Raw genomic sequence first — 19726 nt, forward strand, 5'->3', positions numbered from 1 at the left:
CTGCTCTGATGTAAATTTATTTTTATCTCCATTTTTCAGTCACAATTTTTTCAATATAATTGTATATAGATTAGTGGAATGGGGCATACATTGACAAGTTATTAATTTTTGCCTGCTTGAATTTTTCTGACAATATTGCTGATTTTTATTTTAATCATTAAGAAAAGAAAATTCTCAATTTGACTTATATATAAGTTTTTTTTTTTTTTTTTGGTGTGCTTTTGCTTTATTTTAATCAGATGGACTAATTTTGATTATTTGTTTGCTTTTAAATTTATTTGAAGAAGTACTGTGGTAGTTTTATTCTAAGTAATTCTAGTTACTTAAGTGAACCTTTTCAAAATTAAATTATCTACATAAACAATTTGAATGTACAGGACCATCAAAAAAGGTTGCAGCAGTAAAAAAAATCATACATCCCTATGTAATTGAGATAAAGTATTAATTGGAACTGCAAAATAATTGGGATATCATCAAGCTTTTTTAGACGTGACTGGCCATGACCTTGGGCGGATGCGCACAACACTTCTGCCCAACTATAAGTCAATGCAATGGCGACAGTTCAGCAGAAAGCTCAGTGCTTTTAGTGGTGACCAAAATATAAATCAGTTTGTTTAACAGACTTTGTGGCATGTTTATAGCAGTGATCCTCCCTTGTGCAAACATTATTAGACGGTGTATGAGCAGTTTAAGGAATCTGGTAATGTGGGAGTGAAAAAAGTCCCCCAGTTGGCCCAAAATGAGTGATGAAGCAGTTGAGCATAATGTCAAAGTTGTTTAAGAAGCCCTAAAAAATCAATTTCTGGGTGAAGTTTACAGTTAAGAATTCCAAAGATAACTATTTAAAATGTTGCATAAGTGTTTACGACTTCATACTTAAAAAATTCAGCTTAAACATCAAATTAAATCTATAGATCATCAAACATGTTAAATTCACAAGTAAAATTCTTAATAACATTGACATGACAAAACATTTTTAAAACGTGTTGTATTTACGGATGAAATGATTTTCCATGTCAGTAGTTGTGTCAACCAGCATAATTGTAGGATATGGGGATCTCAGCAACCCAGTGAAATTATTGACTATGTCAGAGATAAGAAGCTGATATTGAAACATTCTGAGGAATGTAAAAAAACTTTTTGAATTTAAAAAAAAATACTTCTTTAATTATCTGTAGTAGTTTCTGAGATAACGATTTTTTTAAATTGTTGCAACCTTTTTTGTTAATCTGTATATTTAATCATTATTACATAGTATTGGATTAATAAAGCACAGTGGTATCCTCAAAGCATTTTTATGCAAACATTTTGAAAAATGAATTGATAATTTAAGGGTAAAAAAGTAAAACATATTCCTATACTTCAGAGACTGTGCTCATGTTCAGTAACAGTTTCTTTTTATGTTGTTTCTCTACATTCCTTATTTAATTTGTATCAATACATTGGTTTTTCATTCTCTTTTCTTGTTAATAATTTGCTATTTAAACTTTTCCTTAGAACCCTCTGGGTTGGTCTAGTGGTGAACACATCTTCCCAAATCAGCTGATTTCGAAGTCAAGAGTTCCAGCATTCAAGTCCTAGTAAAGGCAGTTACTTTTATACGGATTGAATACTAGATAGTGGATACCGGTGTTTTTTTGGTGGTTGGGTTTAAATTAACCACACATCTCAGAAATAGTCGACCTGAGAGTGTACAAGACTACACTTCACTTATACTCATATACTCATACATATCATCCTCTGCAGTAATTCCTGATGGTAATTACCAGAGGCTAAACAGGAAAAAGGAAGAAACTTTTCCTTATGGTTTGTTACCATTAAAAAAAAAAAAATATGCCATAACTCCTTTAATTTTTCTTCCTTGTTTATTTTTAGATAACAATAAACTTTGCATGTATAAAAACATAGAAATGGACATGAGCATTTTTACCATATTTAGAAATAATAAATGATGGGAACAAGAAATTATATTTATTTTAATTGTAAGGTCAAATATGTGCATAACTACCATAGAACTGAAAGTTTGATAAATCTATTAAGATTTGTATCAGCAATACAATAGTGTCACTTAATGATCAGATTTAATGATTGTCAAAACATACCATACTGTACATAGTATGAAATTATTGCACAAAAAGAGCAATTGAATATCGTAAGTTATATTTTTTAATTAATATTATTGTAATATATATATATATATATTAACTATATTGTTTTTATTTATTTAAAATCATCAATTGTATTAACATGTTTAGTTTTATGTTTTAGGTACCAACTCTTTCTCAGTGGTTTCATGATATTAGTCCATTTTATTTTTGTTGTTTATGGCAAGAAGAACAAGCAGTCGGATGTGAAACTTTTAGATTTGAAAGACGTCCATCTCAAGATTGTGTAGCTTACCAACCTCCTTATGTAGGTGTGTATAATATCACATCATTAAGTAATTGAATTGTTATCATTTTATTTTTACTTATTGTTAAATCATGTTTAAAGCTGATTAAATAGATTTATAAAAAATATAAATAGATTGTAATAAATAGATTTATTACAAAAAATATAAGAGTACAAGGTAAGCAGTGACCTTCATGAGTTATTAAGTTGAACAGTACTGAATCTGTTACATCCACTTTTGTGACCACATTCATGTGCATATCTTGATCTCAGTATGGACTGCAAGGTGATTGAACAGAGAGGTAACATCAAATTCTACATCATATTCAGGAAATCTATTTTGGTGAATGTTGAAATGACTGAGCAGGCTAATGAAAAAATAATCTGGGCAGCATATTTTTAGTAGTTATCAAAGAAAGTGAGCAAAAGAGTGAACAAATATTTCTTTATTGGGTTTTTATTTTATTGGTTGTACACCATGAATTCTTTAATTATTTCTTGAGGATCAGATTGTTAATGTCAAGTTCTATTAAAATATTTTGATGAATCTGAGGAAGGACATTTAATGTAAAGAATCTGATTCTGAGAAAAGAAAAATTGGATTCAGTATCATGGTAATTCTATTACACAGCTTACAAAATATAAGGTGAACATTAATTATTCAGCGCATTTTAAGGGTTAATAAAAATGGACAATACATTGTAGCGCATGTTGATTTTTTTAAAATATTAGTATAGGCACTAAAATTACTGATGATTGAATGAATACACCAGTGAGATTTAACAACAGGGGATCGTCAATTAAGCAGTGGCTAATGTGCAGGAGAAAGCAATGTACATATTATGGTTTTATGAAGATGGAGCTGTTATTACTGTTAGTAGACGTTTTTGTTTAGAGTGTGGCCATGATCCTCCTAATAAAGGCTCTATTAAATGTTGGTATCAGCAGTTTAAGGATACAGGAAGTGTAGAACACAAAAAAGGTGCTGGCCGACCTCCTGTCTCTGAGAAAGATGCAAATCAAGCAAGAGAAACTTTTCAGAGAACTCCGGGTAAATAAACTTTAGAACTGGGAATACCACAATGGACAATTATGAAGGTTCTACCCAAGTGCCTAAAACTTCCTGCATGCAAAATTCAATGAGTGCATGCAATTGAAGATGGCAATAAACCATGACATTACAATTTTTCTGTGAACATTATTGAAAAAGTAAACAAAGGTAATGCATTTTTTAAAAAGTAATCTTCTCTTATAATGCTACCTTCCATCTTGGCCATGTTAACCATAGTAATTTTCAGATTTGGGGTAGTGAGAAACCTCTAGCAAGAGGTTTCTCACTACCCCAAATCTAACTAAACACAATTAATTGTGTTTATTGAACAGCAGTTCAATAAACACAATGTGTTCGCCCAAAAATTATCGTTTAGTGTTTGTTGACTGCTTATGAAGTGATCATAACTTCTTCTTTTTGAAGTGATCATTCTTCTTTGCTGGGCCAGTGGTTACGAGTGCTACTTATCTAGACATGTTACAGTAGTACTACAAAGTAGTAGTACTAGTAGTAGTACAGTAGTAGTAGTTGTAGTACTACAAATTAAACTTCGGCAACCTTACGTTTACTGTCAATAAGACAGCACACCACCACTCTGGGATTTACATGTTGGGGATTACGTACATGAAAAATTTCCTCAATGTTGAATTGGCGGTGATGGACCTGTTCTCTGGCCACCTCTATCCCTGACATTATGCCACTTTATTCCTTTCTTTGGGGGTTTGTCAAAGACAGGGTATACACAGTGAAAGTTGTCAACATCAATGAACTAAAAAGAACAGCCAAAGGTTTAATTAATAGAATAACTCCAGATATTTTTCATAATGTGTTGCATGAAACTGAATGTTTTCTAGACATTTTATGCACCACAAAAGATGTTTTTGTGGAATGTTTTTGAAGTTAATAAGTGTTGTAAACAAAATTGTTTGAAATATCTTGTTCAACTATAAAACATTGGTTTGTTATTTTTTTATTAACATCTAAAATATGTTAATAATTTTTGGTCACCTTGTACTTCGTAAAAAATGAGATTTCTGACTGCTGCAACATGTTTTATTGTTGCTACTTGTTATATTCGGCCCTCTGCAACTTCTTCTTCTTTCCAAGATAAAGATACAATTGAAGTTTTACTGTTTTGACACTATGTAGAAGATGCAAGTTAAGTTGCAGTAACAGTAACATACTTCAAACAAGATGATTAATTTACTTCAAACAAAATGTCCTCAGAGCATTCCAATCTTGGGAGAAGTATAAGAAAAAATGTTTCATTTCATAATGGGACTACTTCAAACAGGATAGTTACCAAATTTAAATTTGGTTTTTTATCAACCTAGTTTTAGAATTTTTGAATTGCACCACAAATAATTATTCAAATTCCTGTCTCTCAGTATTTACTTATGATTATATTTTTAATTAACTTGTGTTTATTTATTGAAATTGTTTCATTATTTCTATTCATCATTCTGTTTTCTAATAATTCTGAGCATAAATGTTAAGTTTATGAATTAAATGCTGTTTTTATCCGATTGAATTTTTGGTATTTGTGATTAAAAAACAAAGCTACCCAACACTCCCAAAAAGTTTTACAAATGATCACATTGGTTAAGACATAATAGAGTTCATTTCTAATAAATAGAGGCTTTACTTGGATCAGAAAAATGTAATGTAAATTTCATTTGGAATAGTACATATGTTACTCCATGAATAATTAAAAGGCTCTTTTCTAGAATTCCCTGAAAAGATAAAAGGAAGGTATGTATCCAAACAGTATCAGTAAATTTATATTAAGAAAAATAAAGAGGGATGTACATTTATTGGCATTTACATCTTTAATTCATACTAAATCTCTTATAAATTTATAATGGTGTAATATAAAGGTTGAAGCCTTATTTTTAAGAAGAAAAATGGATATAAATCAGATTGAATTAGTCACTTAATTTACAACATTTCTTTATAGATTTTATTTCTATAAAAATAAATAACAAATGAAATACCTATTAATAGTAAAATTGTCACATTAAGCCTTTTTCATAACAACAAATATATTGTAACTAAAGGAATTCTTAAAAAAAACAAGAATAATTTCTGGAGATTAACAAGATTAAATATAAAACAAAGATTTTTGAATGTTTTTTTTTAAGCAAAATGGAAAGAATTTGTTATCTGAAGAACTGAAAAATTACTTAATGTTCCAGAATTTACTGTTAAAAATAATCAACAAGCATGTGTTAGTAATAATAATGTTTAATTCGCTTATCTCTTTTTAATAGTAGTTATTAAAAGACTGTAATAATGTTTGTTGGTTGTTTATAGCTACTGTTTTTGGGGATCCACATGTAATAACATTTGATAACTTGGCATATACATTTAATGGAAAAGGAGAATTTGTGTTAGTTCATGCAGATTCAGAAAAGTTTAAATTTGATGTTCAAGGACGCTTTGAACAGTTGTCGGATAATGCAGATGGACCTGTCAGAGCCACTCAGCTAACGTCTGTTGCAGGTAATTTAGTTTATCCATTTCTCTCTGTGCAAATGTGTATACATGATCACGTTTGTGCATGTGCATGTGTGTGTGTTATTGTTGAATATTTTATAAATTATTATTAAACTAATTATTAAATTATTACTATTTTAATTAAACATATCAACTGTGCTAATTTTGCAGCAGTATTTTTACAAAGTCATCTATCTGTCTTATCATTATCCTAACTGTAATTTTCATTTTATGCAAGGAGAGTCAACATTCATATAAGGATCAGTTTCCATTAGATGATTAATTATTATTTAGATCTTGCCACTTATATTTAACATTATTTTACTGATTTATCTGCTTTATTGGAATATCTATTGAAAATTACAAAAAAATAAATAATTGCTGTTGTTTTGTTACTAATTAGATCTATTAAATGATGATATTTGTTTGTGAAATTCTTGTTATTATGGTTATTTATGTATATTTAAAAGGTTCTGGCAGGGAAATGAAAAAGGTCTGTTGGAGCCAGATCAATTAAATAGGATGGATTAGGGTATTTATCATAGGTTTGTTAAAAAAAAAAAAAACATGAAACAAGAGCAACACATGAGCTCTTGTTATTGACGCGCATGATGTGGAATAAACTTTACATCTACACGATGTATTTCTAATTTTTTTTTTGTAAGAGTATTGTTATGTAATACTATTGTTACTTCTGTTTATTCCTGAATAGTCAAATTAATAATTAAGATGTACAGTTTTACAAATACATGTAACATGTTTGTTGTTATGTTATACTGAAAGTCTTCTTGAATGTGGTTCATCATTTCTTGATTGATGAAGTATAAAGCACTTAAATTAATTATTCATAATAATTCGTATGATTCATCTTTCTATGATTAATCACAGAAAGCATACAGCTCAACGCATTATGCAGTCATTAGTGATGAAAGATATCACTATGCATTAACACTTGTTAGTCAGTGCTACAAGTTTGTATTAATGCACTGCTTGCAAAGTTCAGGAACTTTTTTGTTCTGACCTTTTAAGCAGACAGAATAAGCCAGTCAATAACATAAATAATTTTACTAACATAATGGAACAGATGATCAACCAACTAATTTGTAATATTAATAAATAGCATGATCAATAATGAATGAAGTTAAAATAAAATTAAAAAAGTAATTAATGGTTTTTACATGCAAAAATACAGGTTTCACGATGAAGTCTAAAAATCTGTTATCGCCATTTCAACAAAGCTAATCCACCTTAGAACTGGAATGCCAAAAACATCAACAGCTAAAAAAATTACTCCACATAGAAATTCAGATTGAAATAGGTTCCAATAAAATTACTATTTAAAAAAATAATTTTAATTTATTAATTACTCATTTGTCTTCTGGCCAGTTGATGTACTACTTACAGGTTTAGAATTAACTTATTAAAGATTTTAGTAAATATTATTATTTAAATGACTTGCATATAATAAAATAACATAAATTTTTCATCATTTGTATTTTCAGCTAGAGATAATACTTCAGCAATTATTGAAGTGCGAATAAGACCACCTTATGCTCAGTGGAGATACAGATTGGATGTATTTGCCAATGAGAAAAGAATTTATTTTGATAGGCCAGCTCTAAGAACCCAGCATTTTCCAGGTATGTTATTTTAAAAATTTTAAATGATATGCTAATATTGTTAATATAATTACACTTACCTTTTTTTATGTTACTAATATTCAATTTTTAATATTTTTTTTAAACTTAAAAAAATTATTAAATTGGTTAGAGCTTCTACATGCACTTAGAACCATAAGAAGTTGATAGTGATCGAAACATATCAGTTGTTACAGATTTAGGATATAATTAACACTAAATATAGAAATATGTAGTATTAAGGCAGAGTTCCATTGTTTCTTTGATTGTATGTAATTATATATTTATTTACATAGTGTAGAAAGCCTGTGGGAATTTGATACCTTTTTATGTACTTAAATACAGTATGATCAAACCTACAAAATAGAGAGAGAGAGAGAGAGAGAGAGTAACAAATTCTCCCTTTTCTTTCAAAAAATATTTATGTAAATATAAATATATAATTACAGAACTTGATAAAAAAATGTAATTATTATTTTCATAAAATGAAAATCAAGGATCAAATAATAAGTTAGTAATATAGTAAGTATAAGCGCCTTGGAAAGATTTTGTGGGTACTTACAAAGAAAATAAATGCTTGGGTTTTAAAGATGTTGGACATCTAACAGACATGAAACAGATGGTTTTTGGAGTAGGCAATTTTTCTTAACATATGAGCTAAAGAAAAAGATAAACTCCTTTTCCAGCTGTGGGGAAAACCATCAGGGCAAGTGGATTCAATCCTATGGAGTATGTTGAAGGAGATTGTAGTTTCAGTAAGTGAAAATTATTAAAACATCTTTTTTTAACAATTTCGGTTATTTTTGGGTATTCCCCCATACTAATTAAAAATTGCACACCATAATAATCATGGTTTTTTACATTGGAGGAGGAGAAGGCTTTCCCAGCCACTGCCTCCCTGTACAAATGGCAAGTGTTGGGCTCTCACCGATTGAACCCTTCCCCCTTATACAATATGCCCATGTTTTGGCATTACTCAGAGCATGCTGTATTGTGGGACTCCTTTGGTGGGTCGAAGAGTCTTGAACACATCAGCAGTAGGATGACCTCTAAGGGCCTCCAACTGCATCTTTGCCCTGGCTGTCCTCTCCCCATTCAACCTTAACATGCAAGGCCTCTCCCATCTTTGCTTATACTTCCTCTCTGTAGTAAACAAGATATACTTATGATGATATATAATATTTCACATAATACACAGCATAAAAAAAGAAAATCGATAAAGAAGATAGAAAATAGCATATCAAAAATGTTATATTCTACAATCTTCTTCTTCTCTCTTATCCATTATCTCCTGCTGCAGTATTGCCCTGCCCATTTCTGCAGGAGCGTTACAGTTTTCTTCATTACAGACAAGTAAATAGTCCAAATTGTCAGTAGCCAAGCTTCCAGTGACCATACAGACAGACATCTGTCTGTTTTCTGCCCACCTGTTGCACTCAAAAAAAGTGTGCCTGAATGTATCCTCCAGGCCACAGTGTACACACCCGGCGTCTTCTCTTCTTTTCCTGCTCACCAGGTATGTAAGGAAAGCCAGGTAGGCTGCTCCATGGACTGTCAACAGCTGGGTGAGCCAAAAGTTGACCTCCTCATGTCCCCAACAAACCCACCTACATACATCTGGGATGATCCCATACATCCAACGACCAGATTTAGTCTCATCTCATCTCTTTTGCCACCTTTCCAGCATTGCATTCCAGGTTTGCTTCTTTGGGATGCCCTTCCATATAACTCATGGCTAGATAAATATAATTGTTTCGGTGTAAAATATTTGTTACATTATAATTATTATTTCTGTTACTGTGAAAATGTTTCAGGAGTTACTGTGTATACACCATTATATATATTGAATCAGTCTGAAGTGATAATTATGTTTGAATCTGGTGCTGGTGTACAAGTAATTGAAAATGAAGGGTATATGACAGCAAGAGTTTACCTTCCGTGGCAGTTTATTGTAAGTCTATCTTAATATTGCTGAACTATTCATTTTTTTTACCTTCCAGTTACTTTATCTAAAATATTAACATTATTATTTGAAGCTATTAATTCCATAATTCTGTTTTATATATATTGAAATAGTTTTTTAACAATTTAAGATTAAAATCTAACAATTTTGCTATCCTTAATGCTTATAAATGAACTTACCTCAAGATATGATACCATTCATTTTTAAGTTCTTTACTGTGAATATAGGTTTTTTCTGTTAAAATATAATTACAAATAGGATTAAAAAATTACAAATTAACAGTTCCAACAATTCATTCACATGATAGGTTGCAAGTATCTAACTTTAAATAAGAATAGAACCAATTTCAATGTACTTCTCAGATAGACATAGTAGTATTAATAATCTATGAATATTATTTCTGTTGTCAAATAGTATAAACATTTTGGACATGTTTTTAGGTAATGAATTGTCATAGGAATGCCAAATTAAGTTTGTTTATACCAAGATCAAACTACATTGTTTTGCTTTGAAGTACCTTATCAACTGCTAAGCTTGACATTATTGTTAAAAACATATTATATCTATGTATATTTTAATCTAAAATGTGAGTTACAGTTGGGACAAAAAATCAAAATGAGTTTCTAGATTACAAAAATGGAGAGTTAGATCTTTTGTGCCAATAAATATAATTCATGTAGAGCAATTTTTAGTAAATTAGAATTTCCAAAATTTTTACATGTTTATATTTACAAATTACAATGCTTGCTAATTTTTTTTTAATGAATTATGTATTCCAGAAAAAATAACAGTATTCACATGTATCAAGCAGACAACATAAGATTTATCATGTTATACAATGTAATATTTTGGTCTACAAGAAAGACCTTATTCTGTTTCACTCTCTGTTTTTAATAAATTACCTAACCATGTAAAAAATCTTTCACCTCATTTATTTAAAATTAAAATTTGTGACAAATGTCACTGTGTGTTTTGTTTTATATATATATATTCATTAGTCAGAATGTTATTTTAATCTAGCGGCACAGTTAGACATTATGAAATCATTAGATATTATAGAGAAGTATGTTACATAGAATATGGGATAGTTTCATCACCACCACCACTTGTATGCATTATTAGTCTATGTTGAGTGAATCATTCAAATTAAAAAGTCTGTTCTGAATTAACAGATTGACTTAGGTTAGCTAATAATGAATTAACGTACCTTTTCTGGCATGACCTATATAACATTTCATTTTGTAATAATCAGAATAAAAAATTTGTTTATTTATTCTGACCAACAAATATTGCTGGTATTTGTTCAAATTCATTGCAAGAGGGAATGTAATTTGCTTATAATTAGATAATGTTACTTGATTTCACAATTTAAAAAATCTATAATTTTAAAAATGTACTTAAATTCATGATTTTTACAAATTACACAAACAGTTGAGCTATAAATTTCTCTTTTTAGAATTAATCTTTTTATATATACTTTGACTTTTCACAAAAAAACAGGCTGTGATTATTTTTTTCACTGAAAGTCTGTTTACTTAGAATTTTTCATAAAAGTGTGAAATATAACTTTTTAACTCATGTAATTTAGATCTCATAGCTATGCATTGGTAATATTCCATTAACAATAATAATAGTATTTCTGGAGCTTATAGAGTAAAAGAAATACCCTATATTTGTCATGTTAGAGGATAACTTTTCATTATGTGATCAAACCGATTTTATTTGCAACAAAATTAGACATTGTTACACTTCAAAGTATGTCAATGATTCTTTAAATTTGTCATTATTTAATATTCATTACAGTACATATACTTCTGTCTAAAACATATTATCTTTCAGGACTACTTTAGAAAGTTAACTTTAGAACAAGTTTTTAGCATAAAAAAGCTTCTACCCCTACAATGAATTGAAATGGATGCAATTGTGTAACCTTTTTACTAAAACAAATAATTATTCTTAAAAAATTATAATATTCAACTAAATAAACTTAAACCCTTAAACTGTTTATACTTAACTACTTTTTATTTTTAATTAGTTTAATAATATGTGAAACTGCTGCTCAAAATTTTTTTATGGCTTTCCTTGACCTGTTTCATGCAGTTCCTTTTCTTTTTCCATAAATTTATTCAAAATTAATTAATAATTATTTTATTTGATTTCTGCAGACAAACGTCAGTTTATGAAGCTGGTGTAGCCGAATGGTTTAAGACAAATGTCAGTGCAATAAAATAATTTTCAAAGTATTGTTGAACAAGTCTTGTAACCACCTAATTTAATTTAATAAATTTGTTGTTATTTGCTATTCGTTTAGTTAACATGTACATTCCATATAGTGTGTTCTTGTTTATAGAATCAGACTAAAGGCCTACTTGGAACTTGGAATTTCGATTTAAGCGATGATTTTACAACACCAGATGGTTCTGTATCATATATTCCTTCTGTAAATAATTTTCAAACTATTCATCAAACGTTTGCAATTAAATGTAAGTTATTATTTATTTTTACTTATCCCAGGGCTTAAAATGATCTATTTTTATTTTTTTTTAGGTCATTATACTAAAATAAAAATAGACTGATACTGAATTACAGTAATGTTACTTTTCTTTTTTAATATTGTGGTTTTTTTAAATATTTTATAAATGCTGAGCCTGGCTGGAATTTGTATTCAGATCTTTTGGATGAAAGGCAGACCAGCAATCATTCATTCCACTATATGGGTGTTCAGTGTAAAAACAGTATTATGAAAAAAAAAAACAATGAGATTATTAATGATGATCAACTATTTCCAGACCAGAAGTGGCTTTGCCAGGATTATTATTTTTTTATGTTAATTCTTTTTCAGTTTGTTTATGCTTGGATTCATTCACAACAATTTGTTATTTGTGAAAATTCAGGATTTTTTATTTTAATCAATATTCATTCAAACTTACACTATTATTCAAAATATAACATAAAATGCTTCTTTTTTTTGCAGTTATTCAATATTAATTTTCAGCTATTTCTCTTTTTCAAGTTATTGAATAATGATTTATTTACCAGAAAGTAACTAGAGTCACAGTAATTATTGTTGGTGCTGAAAAGGGCTGTATTAGATTGTTAGGCAGTCAGCAGTAATACCGCATCAACTTTAGTTGGCTCTGAAAAGATAGCTATTGGTATTAATCTCATAGTGATTATTAAGAAAAACATTTTGGCTTGTCATGCAGTTACTTTTATATAGATTTGAATACTAGATCATTGATACTGGTATTCTTTGGTGGTTGGGGTTCAATTAACCACACATCCCAAGAATTTCAACCTGAGACTGAACAAGACTTCACTTCATTTACATTTGTACGTATCATCCTCTGAAGTAATACGTTACAGTAGTTCTGGAGGTTAAACAGAAAAAGAAAGAACAACTAGAGTTGGAAGTCAGACCAGGCTGTTTTGTCTTCAGTGCTAAATGATAAAGCAGTCGAGCTCTTTTGCATTGAGTTTTAAGTGTCTTATCTATGTTCCTCTTTTTTCTTTCCATAATATCATCTGGGTCTCTACAACAATGGCTTGGTCTGGCCAGCAAGCATATTCTCTTATAACTTTTGAATTGCAAAGACGGGTGACTGGCAAAGTTAGTGCACAGAATTGATTTGAGTAATAGTTAGTCTAAGTGGATGCTATTGTTCGATAAATTTCACATTATCGGTAAAATTAATGAGTCCCTATTGGCTGCTTTATATCAGCTGTTATTGTAATAATTTAATAATATTAATATCCATGACATTATTCACTTTAATATTCATTAATTAATAATCTATTCTATTTTAATTTTGTATATTTATATTTATTTTTTATATGACTACCCAAAAAGAAGTGTAATGTTTTTATGGTGTATGTATGTAAGTATGTTCCACTTTAGCAGCTCAATGGCTGAACCGATTTAGATGTATGACATTCCATTGGAATTCTTATGTTTGTAGAAGTGTCATAGGCTATATAAATATGTATAAGTATACATATATGTAGTAATGGGGATTTGCTGGTTGAAGCACAAACTTTAATGAATTTAATTAATGAACTGTGAACTGTGAGCCTTTATTTCTGTGTTTGAACTTTGTTGCTGGGTTTGAACTGAATGATTCAAATCAATTGTTTTATTCTAAGGAGACTCCATATTCTCCAGATATGGCACCCTGTAATCTTTTCTTGTTCTCACTGATTAAACAAGCATTAAAAGGATAACAATTTATGATGACAGATGAAATAAAGAAAAAATTGCTGACTAAATTTTAGACTCTACCAAAAAATGCTTTCCACAAATTTTGAGGACTGAAAAAAACATTGGCATAAATGTGTTGCACCTCTGAGGACTATATTAAAGGGGCAATATCAATATCGAAAAATAAGTAAATTCTTTTTGAAAAAAATTACGATTCTCATTATTTGTTTATTTTACTTGATTTTAAACTTATATGATTATTTTTCACTGATAATATTGTTATGCAATCCTTTTACATGTTTTTAAAATCTTTTTTTCAAGTCTTTTGTTTGAGAACCCCATTTGTTTAAGTTTTGATTTTTGGCGTAGAGAAAACAACATCTGCCTTGAGTTTTTGTTATCAAATCATCACATATATATCACCTAATGAAGTAAAATGATAAAAATGTTGTTTTGTCATTAATTTTTTGACAGCAACTTATTTATTTTCTATTTTTAATGTGTACATTTCTCTCTGTTCAACTTGTGAACAATAATCAATCCTATGGACCAATGAGATTAGAATGTTATATATGATATGTAAATGAGGTGTAACTTACAACTTAAAAAAAGTTATTCATTAATTTTTTTTTTAAAAGTTTTCTGGTTATTAAGGATTATTTCTTGCCTATTACTATGTTTAAGACAATTAGCACAAAGTATATGAGTAGATGATTTGTTTTGTTATTTCTATAATTGAAGTGGTTTTTTTCCTGTTAATCATGGGGCTATCAGTCACAGGTATACACCTGTCTTGAATAAATCATATTTGACTTTGTTTACAGTATACAGTATTGTTCAGCTTAAATTCATTCTATTTACACAGTTTTGATTAGATTCTTGATTCATTATTTATTAATTTATTTACTCATCTGTATATTTATTTATTATAATAGAAACTCAGCATATTTTATGCTTAATGTTTTGATAAAAATAGAAAGATCAGTGATAATTTTAATTAATAATTATTTTAAACTAATGAGTTATAAATAACACTAATTATAAATGAAAAAGAAATTATGAAGCAGAAATAAAACCACATCAATCGTGTGTAATAAATTATTTTCACAATTTTTTAACTATAATACCTTAATTTAGGCTATGAAATCAGCCTAATACAACTCATAACATTTATTTTTAATCAAGTAATTCATACTGTTATTATAAATCTCATGAATAGATCTATTGAATTATTGGCTAAATTCAATTAAAATACTTTTATATTGTTAATCATTCTAAATATCTTATGGAAAATTAATTTATAATAACAGTTAAACAATTAAGATGAATTCTTAGCAATAATAATTATGCATTATCTGTTTTTAGGAATGACTTGTTTTCAGATGTAATTTATGTATTTATGTTAAAGAAGGTGAATATGTTAACATAATATTACATTTATTTTTGGAAGAAAGTTTTTTTTTGTAGTGTTTTTTAAAGTTTTTTTTTATTTTTTTTTTTACTGTGAAATTTGTTGGTGTTATTAAGATAATTGGTCGTTCAATTATTCTTAGCTTAGGTATATGTTGTTAATAGTTTGATGTGATATAGGGCTTCTAGAAGATAAAGTGAAGAAAAACTTAGGTTCTCCACTATTTGTCAGAGAATATGGTCGTACGGCAAGTTATTATGCCAATGAAACTTTTCAACCCGAATGGCAATCTACTCCTGAAGATATTTTAACACCAAAGAATAGGTAATGATGTTCAGTAAACTTAATTTTTAAACAAATTGATAACTTACGATAGAGATTTTTATAATGAAGAAATTGTTTTATTTTTGTAACTTTTTTTTAAATCCTCAAAGACTAACTCATGACCCTAACATGATGATGTGTAGACATAATTTTGAAAATTGATATACTGCATTATTGAAAATGATGCTTATACGTTAATAATATGGGTACAGTTACCGACCAGGAACAAAAATGTTTGTTCTGTTTTGTTACATTAGTATTGTCATGTAAAGCTGTGACAGAAGAACCTAATATTTTATTTATAATAAAATTGAGAAATATTGATATGTGCAATTACAGTTATCAGAAGACTTTAAGAATCAGAAATTTGACTACTCGCAGTGAGTCAAGAGTCAATTCTTGAATCCTGATTTTTGAAGGAAACTACTGAGCTGAATTATTAATATTATTAAGAATAGTTCAATATCTGCAACAGTAATTGTTCAAATTTGCAATCGGTTTGTACTGACATCAGATTAGAGTATTACAAGGTTTATTTTTTTAATTGAAAAGTTTTTAAAATTTGATGAAGTATATATTATTTTAAGGTGAAAGTTGTAAAAATCCTTTCTAAAATCCTTTCTAATCCTTTCAAATTTCTTCAAAGACTGTCTCTGGTTGTATATTGTAAGGTCATTGGATTTTATGTTTTTCTAAAATGTAGAAACTTGCAAGGATATATAAAAACTATTTTCTGAATGAAAAAATGCAGTTTAAATCACATATACTTTTTCGATAATGCTGTGAACTACAAACATCCCTCAAAACCTCATTCAAAAATCAGTTCTATATCCGTTGGATATAGTTGGGCGTCACAACTCTCAGGACTTTCAGCAGCAATCTCTGAAGAAGCTTAATTAGGAGCAAAAACAAGCTAGCTCAGACAAGAGTAGTTTTATAACTTTTATCTTAAAATAAATTACACTGTATGTATTTCATTTCTAAACACTTTTCAATTATTATTGTTTTTTAAATTAATATATGATTTATTTCTTTGTCATACCATATTATTATCATCTTATCAACCTTGTTTATGATTAGTAATTATTTTTAATTGTTTTTTAATTTGTGTTTATTTTTAATCATTAACATTGTTACCCAGTTGCATTCCTTTATTGTGCTTGTTTGGAATATGACTAGTCTACGCGAGATGTAAATATTCAATAATATTTTTGTAACCGCACTTCCATGTGAAGGGAATTAAATATTGGGTTTTAATTATTTTTAGTTGTATGAAAATTTACCATTGTTAGATGGATGGGAGTTAAAATAAATTAATTAATAATCATATCATTTGAAATTAAATCTATATGGGGAAATATATGGGAAAATAATATTTTCAGAAAGTAAATTACATGAGTTTTATTTTTGAATGTAATGGAAAATGTCTTTTTATTTCCTTGTACAAAGAAAAAGGAATTATTGTGGTTGCGAAAAATGTTGGTTTTCAGATTTCAATGGAAATATCCATTTTGACCATCCCTGAATCCATTTTGACTAGTTTCGGCATGACGTCTGTATGTATGTATGTATGTATCTCACATAACTCAAAAACGATTAGCCATAGGATGTTGAAATTTTGGATTTAGGACTGGTGTAGCATCTAGTTGTGCACATCCCCTTTTGATTACAGTTGACTGAACCAGTGTCCAAAAAAGTCCAAAATCCAAAAAAAATTTGGATTTTAGACTTTTTTTCAACCATAGTATTATGCCCACATTGAAATCTTTTCAACGATATATCATAAGTAATACTTATTTTCATTGGTTCCAGAGTTATAGCCAAATGAGATTTTAGTTAATGAAATATTTGGATCTTATAAGAATCAGGATTATAATGCTTATAAGCATATTGCTTCAAATCAGACCTTGCCTCCTTTTTTAACTTTTTTTTTTTTAATTTAAATATATTGATTTATTTATAATTATTAACCTCTGATTGTAAAAAGTTTTATGATAAATAATATTTCAATAATAACAATAAAAAAATACATTAGAAGTTATTAATGAAGTAAAATTTTATGTACTTTTCATTTAAAAAAAATATGTTTATCTAATTTAATAGGCGTACAAGGAAGTAATGTGGTCTCCACATCAGATTTTTTGGTTAAGGTTTAACCACCTTCATTACACCAAATTTCAAATATAATTTGAACAATATCTTTTTATCTTTCCTTGTATCATTTTATTACAATCATGATGGAACAAAAATTTATCAGTTGGCCTTTTTTTCCATATCACACTATCCATCCTTGTTAAAAAATTTAACCCTCTTAATTTAAAACAAACGATGTGTGTGTGTGTGTTTGGGTTTTATTTTATTTTTTATTTTTTTTTCAGAACTAAGGATATTCAAATTGCATATGCTTTGTGTGGTGAATCATATCAGTGTCAGTATGATTACTCAGTTTCACTGAATAGGGATCTTGCATTTTATACTTTACAATATTTATCTTCATTTACTAGCATCCAAGCCAAAACAAAGGAAAGAGGTAAGGGATTACTTAATCAATAATTAGAGTTGTTTTTAATTTTACTTTTGTACAATAAAAAATAAAGTGCTGTAATCATAAAGAATTTATATTTTGAACATTTTGTTGTTTTCATTTGTTAAAAAAAAGCCAAAAACGAACTGTAATTTCAGTCAGATTTGCCAAGATGTTTGGTACAAGTTGCTAAGATTATTTTTACCAATAATTCAAAAACTGATTTTTCACACTTTTGATGATAACAAAATCTAACACAATACTTTTGTATGTGCCAATTAATTTTTTCCAATTATTTAATTTATATTACATAAAAATAAATAATAATATTCTTTAAATGCTAGAATCTCCCAAAACATTATACATGTGTATGCTGAGATTAAAAAGTTGTGGTTTCTGACTGGTCATCTTGAACACCTGTACTTTAGTCGTTCTGTTTGAAATATATCCATCTTGGTCGTTAATATTGTTTTCTTTTTTTTTACGATTTATGTAAAATCATTTCCATGTGCTTGTTAAAGTAATGTAAAGTTACATTTTTATGCAGGTTTTAAAAGATCATTTTAGAATAAACTTTTGTAATACCTTACATGCATGTAACTTCATATGCATTGTTTTTAATGGATATTTGAATTTATATTTCATCAGTTAACTTCTGTATTACTATTTTTATTTAATTTGTATAAAAAATAAATTTTTGATTTTACGTAGGTGTTCTGGAAAGAATTCCTAAACTATATTTAGGGATTATTTATTTCTGTTTGGGTTTATTTTGATAAATAGTATAAACATTAAAATGAAGAATAATAAACAAAGTATAATAAAAATATTCATGAAATATAAACATTTAATATCTCATAATATATTATAGATAAGAACAAACAAATGGTTTTTAGTAATATTAACACGATGGCCATGGTATTTTCTTAATACATGTAATCTACATGTGTTGCAAATCCCCGTTGTTTTATATTCATATTTCCACCGGTGGATTACTGAACACCTGCATTACCTAACCGATGACTGCAATGTGTAATCAGTGTCTGAAAGATGATCTCCAATAAAGCCCGTCATGGCTAAGAATGGAGAGGATGGTGTGGAGAGTGGAATCATCATAAGGCCAGTATCTCTTCCCCTAGGACGCCTGTATCTTGTAAGCTTCCACCTCTTCTAATGCTATCTGTCAGTCTTTGATAGAACTCTTTGTGAATTTTATACTCAAATTATGGGATTGGTCACCAACATCTGTTACAGATTTAATCTTTAGAATTACTTAGTTCAGCATAAAAAAATAAATGAGGTGAAGAGATGAAAAATACACCTTCCATAAATAAGGTAAATCGAGAGGTGAATAGAAAGTTTCATTGTAAATGCTTATTTAAGACATATGTAACTGTTATTGCAGCCAATATATTTATTCCATGCGTTAAAGTAAATGTGTTTTTGGAATATAAAAATAATAATTTAATATTATTTATAGTTTAAAACTCTACATGTGAACAAAAACTGAAACTAAAAAGACAAATTAATAATTTAAAAAATATAATAAAAAGAAATATTTAACTCTGAAAAAAAAAGAAAAATTAAGTATTAAACTAAGGTATATGAAATTTCATGTAACATCAAATCAGTTACTGGATGAAATTACGCTGGCTTCCATCATTGACTATATCTTTTTAAGAAGTATTTGATTTGTTTTGTATCAAACCTATAAATTTAGACGTAGGGTAT

General features: G+C 28.4%; 1 protein-coding gene across 2 annotated transcripts in view; it reads left to right on the forward strand.

Annotated features, from left to right (window-relative positions):
• The window catches only part of mesh (sushi domain containing 2 mesh), an 83025-nt gene that overhangs the window by 43474 nt on the left and 19825 nt on the right, over positions 1-19726 (forward strand). For both annotated transcript variants that reach the window (XM_075379119.1, XM_075379118.1), the window contains exons 13-19: positions 2269-2416; positions 5756-5944; positions 7441-7578; positions 9390-9526; positions 11889-12021; positions 15327-15471; positions 17850-18001. In XM_075379119.1, coding sequence (XP_075235234.1) covers positions 2269-2416; positions 5756-5944; positions 7441-7578; positions 9390-9526; positions 11889-12021; positions 15327-15471; positions 17850-18001 — 1042 coding nt within the window. The remainder of the gene's footprint in view (positions 1-2268; positions 2417-5755; positions 5945-7440; positions 7579-9389; positions 9527-11888; positions 12022-15326; positions 15472-17849; positions 18002-19726) is intronic.

This window comes from Lycorma delicatula, chromosome 11 (assembly GCF_047948215.1).
Source record: "Lycorma delicatula isolate Av1 chromosome 11, ASM4794821v1, whole genome shotgun sequence".
Taxonomy (NCBI): Eukaryota; Metazoa; Arthropoda; class Insecta; order Hemiptera; family Fulgoridae; genus Lycorma; species Lycorma delicatula.